The 12,138-nt window shown below is 34.9% G+C and overlaps 1 protein-coding gene across 1 annotated transcript in view; it reads right to left on the reverse strand.

Annotated features, from left to right (window-relative positions):
• Positions 1-12,138, reverse strand: part of TTC29 (tetratricopeptide repeat domain 29) — a 118,934-nt gene that overhangs the window by 82,070 nt on the left and 24,726 nt on the right. Inside the window, exon 4 of the mRNA XM_066360919.1 lies at positions 4,296-4,519. Within this exon, the coding sequence (XP_066217016.1) occupies positions 4,296-4,519 (224 nt within the window). The remainder of the gene's footprint in view (positions 1-4,295; positions 4,520-12,138) is intronic.

Below are 12,138 nucleotides of genomic sequence, written 5' to 3' on the forward strand. Positions count from 1 at the left end.
AACAATCATTATTATTATTCACTGATATACTCCTGAAAGGATTACAATTATGAAAAATATTTATACTTTGCCCACTAGCATTTTTATAAGATTAAAATTAAAACGCTTATAAAAATTGGAACCAGGCTGGCTATAGCAAAGGGTAACTTTCAAGACCATACATAAGTCACACCAGTGTTTTGAAAGAAATTTCTCTTTTTTTATATATATTTTTCTGTGGTTAGAAGCAGGGAGGCAGAGAGACAGACTCCCGCATGTGCCCGACAGGGACCCACCTGGCATGCCCACCAGGGGGCGATGCTCTGCCAATCTGGGGTGTTGTTTCATTGCAATGGGAGCTATTCTAGCGCCCGAGGTGGAGGCCATGGAGCCATTCTCAGTGCCCGGGCCAACTTTGCTCCAATGGAGCCTTGGCTGTGGGAGGAGAAGAGCGAGACAGAGAGAAAGAAGAGGGGGAAGGATGGAGAAACAGATGGGTGCCTCTCCTGTGTGCCCTGACTGGGAATTGAACCCGGGACTTACACATGCCGAGCTGATGCTCTATCACTGAGCCAACTGGCCAAGGCTCAAAAGAAATTTCTAAAACCTAAGACATTACTTTACATACATTGCTTCATTAGTTCTATAGAAAATTAAGATTTATCTCAAAATAGGCTTTCTACCTAAAAATAAAGTAAAATAAAAACCATTCTCCCTGGCACCTTATTTTTGAAGGAGCTGGGTCCTGGAGAGTCATTCTGCAACAGACAGGGGAATGTGGAGACTAACCTGAGCCATTCACTTAATAAACAATTCTCTCCTCTCAGAACTGACTTCTACGCTCGATCTTTCCTTTCTGAATCTCTACCTACTGTGAGTACAGCGCTAAAATCTTTTGTAATATTTTATATTCTTTGCCATATTTAGTGATTAGAAAGTTATTTTTTAAAGCATGTAAGTAAAATACTTATTTCCCATTTAAAAAGTTATATAAAGAGCTTTTTAAAAATACATGTAATGCTGAAATAATTTTTCTGTTGTACAGTAATTAAACCTTAATAGAAAAACATTTCTAACATTTTATAAATGAAGTTTTATTTTTATTTTTGCTTTTGTTTCAGTATGAGTTATATGAGCTATCAAGGTTCCACACTGAAAGACAACTTGTCAGCTAAGCTATTTTTCTATGAAAAAATGGAGAGGTTTGTTGTTGTTGTTGGTAGAGTAATAAGTATAAAAGAACATAATCAAATTTTTAATCTTTGTTCAATCCAAATATATGACCAATACCTTTTACATTATAAGTATTTTTTAATTCCTCCTTGAGTTGACTGTTAGCAAGTATATTTATAAGGTGAAATAAATTTTACTGTTGGTTTATTATTTAGATCGGTATTTATTATGCCCCCTAGAAAGGAGATTCCATGATAAAATAAATTTGGTAAATGCTCTTACTAATTCCCTCTTTCAGTGAACCACACAAAATACATTGGCATGTTAAAGGCTCTGGTAAGTCCTGCAGTAAACCAACCTGCTTAACATTAATTTTAATTCACATGTTGTTTCTCAAACTTATTTCACCAATTATTTTTGTTTTGCTTTATATAAAACCCATAAACATCCTTTGGGATTTGGCTTATGTAGTCTATTCCACCACAGAGTATCTTAAATAAATGTTACAAAAAATAATTGCTGCTTAACCCCTGACAAAAATTTAAAGTCAAGTGCAAATATGTTTGAATTATCTATTGATTCAGTTGCCCATTACCATTATTGTCATCTCTTCTCCAGCCCCTTGGGGTACAAGGCCCTAATCACAAAGTTACAGATGGTATAAAGGTGATTCATAACAATAGGCAACATAAAAAACATTATCAGGGACAAAGAACACTTCAACAAATGAAAAATTATCCAAAAAAAAAATCATTGACTTATTTAAACACTTCTTTGCTATAAAACAAAAAATGATGTTTTGTAAAATAATTTAAATAAGTCTGGGTTCTTGCTCTGTAAGTCTTGAGACAGAGAACTGACTTGAGATGACTCTTGTTAGTGCCATAGCTTTGATAAAATGAACTTCAGTGACTCTAGCAGTGGTCGGCAAACTCATTAGTCAACAGAGCCAAATATCAACAGTACAACAATTGAAATTTCTTTTGAGAGCCAAAATTTTTAAACTTAAACTATATAGGTAGGTACTTTCCTTATCGAGGTAGCGCCCGCACGTGGTATTTTGAGGAAGAGCCACACTCAGAGAGCCTCATGTGGCTCCCGAGCATCAGTTTGCCAACCAGGGTTCTAGGGTGATGATCTTTCCAATGAGAAGAAATGAGAATGCTGAGGTTGCTGCTTCAGGATGATGGTCCCAGGTCCCACAGCCGCATGCGATGGAATCTCGAGATACTATTAACAGATCTCTATATACTAGATATGTGTGCGGTATTGTTTGTATGTGTGTGTGTTTTAAGATTTAGGATTAATTCAAGTTCTTAAGAGTGAATGTGCATATTCCTTATCCATTTCCTGGGACAGTCTTAACTTAAGTAACAATTTTTCCCCGAACAAAATTCCTATGTTAAATGTCTTAAAGTATACAAATTGTTTTTAAAGTCTGTCCTACAGTTAAATACTTTTCATAATACAAATAAATCATCATCTCCTACACACACACACACACACACACACATACACACACACACATACACACACACACACACACACACACACACACACACACACACCCTAGTTCACTTATGGTGGTGCTGTTAGGATTTTTGTGTATCTCATACTTGTAAGTGATGATGAGAAATACATACTGACTCTACTATAGAGGCTGAAAGACTTCTGCTACCCTTCCGATGCTGTTTCCATGATTCCATCAATTTTCCCCATTGTAGCATTAGGTGACAAAAAAATTGCCTAACATCTTCTAACAGAAAGACCTGAAATAAAATGTAGACATTGGCCTTGGCCAGTTCAGCAGTAAAGTGTCAGCCAGCATATGAAAATCCTGGTTTGATTCCCAGTCAAGGCACACAGGAGAAGCAACCATCTGCTTCTTCAACCCTCCCCATCCCCTTTTCTCTTTCTCTTCTCCTCTCCAAGCCATGGCTCCAATGGTTGGAGTATGGAGGCCCCAAGCACTAAGGATGGTTCCATGGCCTTGCCTCAGGCATTAAAATAGCTCAGTTGCCTAGCAATGGAGCAGCAGCCCAGATAAGCACAGCATTGCTTGATAGGGGGCTTGCCAAGAGAATCTTGGTCAGGGTGCATGCGGAAGTCTGTCTCTTTGCCTACCTATCTCTCACTTAATTAAAAAAAAGAAAGAAAGAAATGTAGACATCATCATGCTGGGGCCTGAGTCTCTCTTTTTGAGTCCTCTGGTATTTTCACACAAAAAAGTGAAGAAAAGAATAATTTAGAATACCAAGTTTATGTCAAATTCTAGGATTTCCTGTCTTTGATTATATAAAGGGACTAATTCTAATATATGACTAAGAAATACTTATGACAACAGTATCAGTATTATAGTATGGATTAGAAAATTGTCTTCAATACTTGAAACATAGTGACTTTCTAGAAAATTTTAGGATACAGAGAAAGGAATTTGTTAGACATGATGTGATGAAATATATAAAATTAACAATTGCATTCACAATTGTTTTTTATGTCATCTCACTATTTACTAATAAAAATTCTCTGATTGAAATCTGTAGGATTTGTGTGACCTGTGGAGGTGCAGTAGATAAAGTATCGACCTGAAACACTGAGGTCTCCAGTTCAAAACCCTGGGTTTGCCTGGTCAAGGCACATATGAGAAATTACTACTACGAGTTGATGAGTTAATACCTCTTGGTCCTGTCCCCACTTATTTTCATTCTCTCTCCCTCTCTCTTTCTCTCTCTCTCTCTCTTTCCCTCTCCTCTCACTAAACTCAATAAATAAAATCTTTTTTTTAAAGAAATCTGTAGGACTTATTGATGAAGCCTTCAAGTTCTATTATCGATACTAGAAGATCAATATAATTTTCAAATTATAGTCCTCAGTGAAAGTCAATATTCAGATCATACAAAAGAAAAAAATGTGGAAAGATTGATAATGATACAGAAGATTTTAATACATTAGAAAGTTCTACTCCTGTCTCCCTGGCTTAGAAGGACATCACTAGAATGCCCCTGTGTCTGGGGAAGCCTTGTGATTCAGGGTTCCCTGTCATTTACTCCATCAAGATGTTTAATTAACTAGGTTGAACTGTTCTAAGTTGTCTTAGTTTCAAATTCACACATGAAACAATTTGGGACCTTCCCTCCACTCACCATTCCTTTCAGCCTCCTCGGCCCTGGTCAGGTAGCAGTAGAAGTGATCCAACTTATCAGGCTGCTCCTCTAGGGGTCTCTGCAACCAGAAGAGGGACCGAACCCTCGCAGCCTCCCTCAGGGCGTCCCACTTCTCCATCAGAGCGAAGAGCTCGCTGAAGGACTTGTGATACCCATCTCGCAGCATGTCCACACAGACGCTCTTCTTGTATGAGTTCCGGTAACTGGGAATAAGAATGAGGACACTAAAAGCGTTATTTTAAGTCTTGAAATCTGGGCAGTGTTTTTATCCTATAACAATTAAAGGTTGAGCCTGACCGGGTGGTGGCGCAGTGGATAGAGCGTCGGACTGGGATGCGGAAGACCCAGGTTCGAGACCCCGAGGTCGCCGGCTTGAGCGCGGGCTCATCTGGTTTGAGCAAAAAACTCACCAGCTTGGACCCAAGGTCGCTGGCTCCAGCAAGGGGTTACTTGGTCTGCTGAAGGCCTGCGGTCAAGACACGTATGAGAGAGCAATCAATGAACAACTAAGGTGTTGCAACACAATCAATGAACAATTAAGGTGTTGCAACGCGCAATGAAAAACTAATGATTGATGCTTCTCATCTCTCCGTTCCTGTCTATCTCTCTCTCTCTGATTCTCGTCTCTGTAAAAAAAAAAAAAAAAACTTAAAAAATAAAAAAGGTTGAGTCATGCTGCCTTTTTTATCCTCAGTGAAAGCACTGAAAGCTATCTTTGCCTCAAACATTTACAATTGAAAGACTTCAGTTTAATGAGAGATGCCAGGAGCTATCTAAATACAGCAGTTTTAACAAAATTACATAAAAAATACTGTATCAGTTCTACAGCTGAGCTCCCTCTGATAAGGACAAATAAGCTAGTTGACTGATGTCTTAGTCTGTTTAAGCTGCTATAACAAAATAGTACCGAGTAGCTTATAAACAAAGGACATTTATAGCTGGAGGCTAGACGTTCAAGATCAAGGCATCAGTGCAGTTGCCTTCTAGTGAGGGTCCTCTTCCTGGTTTGTAGCTGGTGCCCTCTAGCTGTGTTGTGTCCTCACATAGTGGAAAGGGCTAGGGATCTCTCTGGAGCCTGTTTTAAAAGGTACTAATCCCATTCATGAGCGCTCTACTCATGACCTAAGCCCCACTTATGAATGCTTTTGGGGATTAGAATTTCAACATATGATATTTGGGGGACATGAATATTCAGACCATAGTAATTGATGACATCCAAAATTACTTGATATACTAGTCTTTCATCAAAATAAAACAACTAATAAGCCAAGTAAAAATTAAACATGGCGTTTAACATCAAAGCAATACACTCTATAGTAAATGGCTTCACTAGCAGGGGTCCCCAAACTTTTTACACAGGGGCCCAGTTCACTGTCCCTCAGACCGTTGGAGGGCCGCCACATACAGTGCTCCTCTCACTGACCATCAATGAAAGAGGTACCCCTTCCGGAAGTGCAGCGGGGGCCAGATAAATGGCCTGAGGGGGCCGCATGTGGCCCGTGGGCCATAGTTTGGGGACACCTGTAAGAGGATCATTCATTCATTCATTCATTCTTTTGTAAATTCATTAAGAATATGTTTATTGAAATTTACCACTATATTTTTTAAATTGTCTTAAGTTAGAATTACATTAACAACTTGTTAGATTATATTTCACTTCTAACTTAATAATAAATAATATATATAAGGAGATTCAGTAACAAATGAATATTCTATTTGTGAATTCAAAAATAGCTATTGAGTTTCCTGCTAACTTCCAGGCACTGTTCTAGATCAAATAAATTCAATGCCCCAGGGTAAGCTTGTATTCTCATGGGAGAACACACCCCAAAATAAATAAACAAATAATAAATAATTACAGGTGATAAAAACTTCCACACAGCAACATAGACAGGGTTATGGGACAATTGTGTGGTGGCTATTATTCCACTCAACAAGAAATTAGAGCCTAAATTATATAGCTTTATAATAATTATTTTACCTTCTTTTTAAAAAAAAATAGGAGACAATTAAATATCTAGAACTGACTTGATGCGATACTACAAAAATTTCAATGTGGAGTGAACATAGCATAGAGTGAGGCAAAACATCCGAGTTCTGAGTCAGAACACCTACTTCTTCAAAATCTCCCTAGACCTCATTTCTTCTCACCTGTGAAATGTGTATATTAATGTATGCCCTACCTACATCACAGGATTCTTCTAAGAACCAAATGAATCTGTGTATGCGAAAATGATCTGTGCAGTGTGAAGTCCTGCTCCATTGGTTCTCAATTCCTGATCATAGCATAGAGTCACCCACAGAGTTTAAACATCACACACACACACAAAGGCCCGGGCTCCAGTTGCCAAGAATTTCTTACTTCAGTGGACTAGCTCAGGTGTCAAACAAAATACGTAAAGAGTGGAGAAGAGTAGAGTGGTTAAAGAGAAAAATTCCCAGATTTTTCTGCAGTTCCCAGATCATGAAGAGTCCTCAAAGTCATGGTAAGAAGTTTGGACTCCATGCTAAGAGTCTCCTAGTTAAAATTTATAGTTAATGCAACGAATGTCTTTAAACTGCAATGATTTTCACTTATTACAACAAACTGGGTATCTAAAAATAAATAAATATATGTTAATTTCCACTATTATATTATATGTGGATTTCTCAGGTTTTATATCCATGAACCAGAGCCAAAGTTCACTCGCTTTATGGAATGGAATTTTTTAACAAGTACAAATAGAAATATAAACAGAATACAAATTCAGTGTTTTATTTATTTCATTTGGACACAAAGGATTAGCCTCTGGCTTTATTTACATATTAAAATATTAGTCTAAATTAAAATGTGTTCTCCTACATAGCAGGAGAAAAAAAATTTCCACGACCTGAAGTCACTATACTGGGTGAAAACTGAGAATTCCTCAAAAATGTATGGAGAGATTGGATAAATGTGGAATTAGAGAAGAGCTGTCCTGACAGAAAGCATGCCATTCATAGACGCGAAAGTTGTGACCTTCCCGGATATGCCGATGTCTATAAATCTATATCCTACGGAAGACCTTGCACTGCAGAGACCTGAGGCTCTCCGGGCCAGGGGATGTGGCTGGAGGAGACTGGACTTAAGAAAAGGATCATTCGATTCCCGGCCAGGGCACACAGGAGAAGCGCCCATTTGCTTCTCCACCCCTCCACCGCGCTTTCCTCTCTGTCTCTCTCTTCCCCTCCCGCAGCAGAGGCTCCATTGGAGCAAAGATGGCCCGGGCACTGGGGATGGCTCTGTGGCCTCTGCCCCAGGCGCTAGAGTGGCTCTGGTCGCAACATGGCGACGCCCAGGATGGGCAGAGCATCGCCCCCTGGTGGGCAGAGAGTCGCCCCATGGTGGGCGTGCCGGGTGGATCCCGGTCGGGCGCATGCGGGAGTCTGTCTGACTGTCTCTCCCTGTTTCCAGCTTCAGAAAAATGAAAAAAAAAAAAAAGAAAAGGATCAAACAGTCATGCATTTCATGTGGATTATATTACTATTCAAAGGCATTATTCAATAAAGAATATATGTCAGCATTCTGAATTTACATCAAAATGTCCCTAAAAAATTCTAAGATTAAGAAAAATCTGTAGACTGACAGAAAGTAAAATTGCACAATCTGACCTACGTCCAGAGCAGCTACATGTGAGGGGATGCTGGGAACTGGGGGGCTTTCTATTAAACAAAGCCACAAAAATATCATATCATTGCAAAATTCTGCCTTAAACCATTTTGAATAGCCAGTATTTATAGAGTACTGACAATGTGTCAGATGCTGTAGAGACATTATTTCTAACTTACATAATAACTCTACAAAGTACTACTTCTATTTTTACAGGTTAAAAAGAAAAAGCCATCAGTGAGGTTGTGACTTGTCAAAGCAATACAAAGTAATAAGCAGCAGAGTTGGAATTCACACCCTGGTTTCTCAGACTGGATATTCTGACTTTTTCCACTTGGTCACTTTACTTCCTATTATTATATCCAACATTCTTGGTTTTTCTTCTCTTCCCTCTCCACACGATTTTCTGTTTGTTTGCATTGCTTGCTTAGGAATTTGATATAACTGGACAATTACAATGTAACTCCAACTTGAAAGCCATTGTTTGATCCCCACTTGATTGGGAAGAAATGATAGATGTCATTCTGTGACTCTCCCCGAGAATCCCCTTTCTCAAAATGAGGGAGCAGATGACCAACCGCATCTGTGCAAAGCCAGTTAAATAGATGTGAATCCCTCTCAAGGCTGTCAAGTCTATCAGGGAAAAATACTCAGAGAGACAGACATATAAAAAGGACGAAAAGAACACAATTCTACAAATATGAAAAACATGAATAAATTGAATAGATACAACAACTTATTCTCTCTGCACTTACAGGTTATTTTTACTAGTTAATAGAATTCCAAAATCAAAATGCATTATCTACTATTTTATTATGTTAAAATGGTTAACAAATATTTTCATAGCACAGACTGAAATACTATATCAAGATGAAGCTTCACATTCAGTAAAATATTTCAAAAGCAATTCAATAAAAACTATACTTTAAAAAAGATAACATTTTTATTTAATCTGAAAAAGATAAACTCAAAAGATATGTAATATCTAATCAACAGTCAAGATAATACTTTTATTTCATTAAATTAATATTTATAAGTAACTGGTGGGTTATCTTTGTGTCAGTTAGAACAACCTTACATTCATATTATAGAGATAAATGTTATTAGAATCACCTACGGGATAATTACATTGACTCTTAAATTAATACTTAAATTGCTTCAGTTAATATAATTTCCCTGGAATAAAGTGAATCACTATTCTTAGCCATACTTTTCAGTGTAGGTAGATATTATGTATAAATATAATTAGAGTTATATTTCTAATATAATTAGAAAAAAATCTATATTTTTACATACACACAGATAAAAATTAGATAAGTTGTTTGGATATGTTTTATAGGTTTTTTGAAAAGGACATTTGCCCCCAAAAAAGCTAAAGCAAAGATATAGCATTTTCCAGCATGCAGAGAGAAGATAGAAAGAAAAAATGATAACTGTGTTTAAAATGACCTGAAAGCATATAGAATGATTTTGCAATAAAAACTGAAAGCATTTTTCTTAATTTTACACATTTAGATTTTTAACAATGATTAGTAATATTGTTGATTAATACTGATTAAGAATTACACTATCACTATTCATATGTATTTTTGTATAATAACTGTCAGAGAGTGGAGATTTTTAGGACCTTTATTTTATTTAACATGTACTTCAAAATATAGCAAGAAAAAAAAGTTTCAATGTAAAAAAAAATCTCTTTACAAATTCAAGGATTTCCAATGAGTTGACTGGTCTCTGGGGGCATCTACTGGAAATTTAGCAAACTGCAGTCACATCATGTAAATTTGATAACTTTCATTATCCATCTTAATACAGATATTATTTTAATTGATATGCAAATAAGGTGACACTCAAAGAAGATAAATGTAAAGTTATGCATGGTATTCTATCTCATCCATCTGGTAACAGCAAAACATGTAGCTGTCTATGAGATCAGTTAACAAATACTGAACTCTTAAAAATGGAAATAGGGCAGATGGCATATCACAGATGAACAGTTTTCTAGCCATTCAATTCTCATGTTTGGAAAAATTAGAAATATATTTTAGAGATAACCATTCATACAGTTAATGAGGCATTTTATTAATCCAAATTAAATATATATATAAAGCACTTTTAAAATTATGATGGTTTCTCTAAAACAAATTCATTTCACATCTCAGTATATCTACAAATCATAAACAACCTGACAGTCACTGCTTATTTCCTTTATAACTTAATTTAACTAGTTAGAGGTTAATATCGCAAAAAGTAGAATTTGTTATACTTGGAACCAAGGAATCTATTCTTTACTATAATAAGTCATTACAATTATAATTAGTCATCAAAATAAACTTACTAATTTCTCCTAAACATTTTAGCAGACCATCCTTAAAAATGAACATATAATGAACATAATATAATCACTGCAGTATGGTTTTAATATATATTTCAATAAATAAAATAACTCATAATAATATTATTGGAGTTATAAGTAACCATGTAATAGAAGTTTTACTATCACAGCCTTTATAGCAATTTTTATTTTCTTTTGTGAAATTTTAATCATATTTTCTTTAAGAGAAAATAAAAAATAATTTAAAGGTGTATCTATTGTGCTATACTTATATTATAGCCACAATATACTTCATATATTGCTATAATTTAATCTATTATTCTCCTAATGAAGATTTAAATATCTTTAACTTCATTCCAAAAAAAGAAAAACCACCACTAATGTATTAGTTTATACTGTTTCAGGAAATTTTACAAAGCTCACCATCGAAACAAATGGTAAAGTGAAAAAACTAATCAACATAAAAATATTATCAGTAAATCAGAACATGAGTATTAATACAGTAGGATATTTTTTTTAGTTTAGATTTTAGGTAGCTGAATATATTTGTTATTAAAAAATAAATAAGTAAAGTCCACCTTCCACGAGTTTATGGAATAGAATGCTTTGTGATTTTTCTAAACAATTAGAAGTTTACTTATTTGAATCTTTAGAGGAAGTTGTTACATATTCAAGTTTTACTTTATATATTTTGGAAAATACAAATTTTCACCTATTGATAATTAAAGTTAGAAAGTATAATCAGGCTTTTAACATTTTAAAAGTAAATACACCAATTTTTAAATGCTATTTGGAAAAAACTATTTAATCTAAGTCAACCTTTAATTTTTTAAAAATTTGATAATAATAATAATACCTAAGAAAGTTTAACCCATAATACTTTGTAAATGGAACTGTCAGTAATATAATTCTGTCAACAAAAAATAAAATGTTAAAAAATTTGATCAGCAAAGAATTCTCTAAATAGCACAATAAGAATTCACTTCAACATGGGTAAATTCACTTTAGGATATATGGAATAGTCAGGTGAAATGGAACAAAGATTATTTCTAAGATTCAATTATGTTAAACTGATATTTAGCGAAAAAGCAGTGACTTTTGGGAGATCAATAAATGTTATTTATCAATCAAGTAGACTCTTGCTGGTGATTGTTACCCAATATTAGAAGAAAGCCGTGTTATTTAGTAAACGCATTGCAATACTTACAATAGCTTTAAATAATTCTCTTAACAGAAAGGCATTTTTGAGGTAGATATCCTATTAAAAATGATCTACTCAAGTGATTACTATTCAATCAAATATCTGAACAACAGCAATTGCAATCAATCAGAAATGAGTCAACTATTGATCAGTCAATAGAAATCATTATCAAAATATTTACCCAGGTAGCTGTTCCACTCATTTCTGGAACTGATTTTCTTTACTAAAATATCTCAAACTTAATCACATTTAAAAGTTTTTCTTTAGAAGTTTGTAAAAAAGTACTGGAATAATGCTCCTTATGGAGCTAATTATACATAAAATCTTTAAAAACAGTCTTATTACTTATAAATATGCTGAAAAATTCAAATATATATATTTTTTCTTTCTTTCTTTTTTTTTTTACCAAAGATGTTTTAAGCCAAAGATTATGAATGTCATTGTTTAAAAATAATTTTTAGTGGATATATTTTCAAGCCAGAAATACCACACTTGAGTCCAAACACCTTTGGCTAAATGAGGCAATTATATTAGTTCCTGTTTTTTTGTTTGTTTTTTTTCCCCAATTTACACTATAATTCTTCACTATAAGAAAATATAATTATATAACCAATTTATATTGTCACCTAGCCAATTAAAGACAAGGTGAAAAATAAAG

This window comes from Saccopteryx leptura, chromosome 1 (genome assembly GCF_036850995.1).
Source record: "Saccopteryx leptura isolate mSacLep1 chromosome 1, mSacLep1_pri_phased_curated, whole genome shotgun sequence".
NCBI lineage: Eukaryota > Metazoa > Chordata > Mammalia > Chiroptera > Emballonuridae > Saccopteryx > Saccopteryx leptura.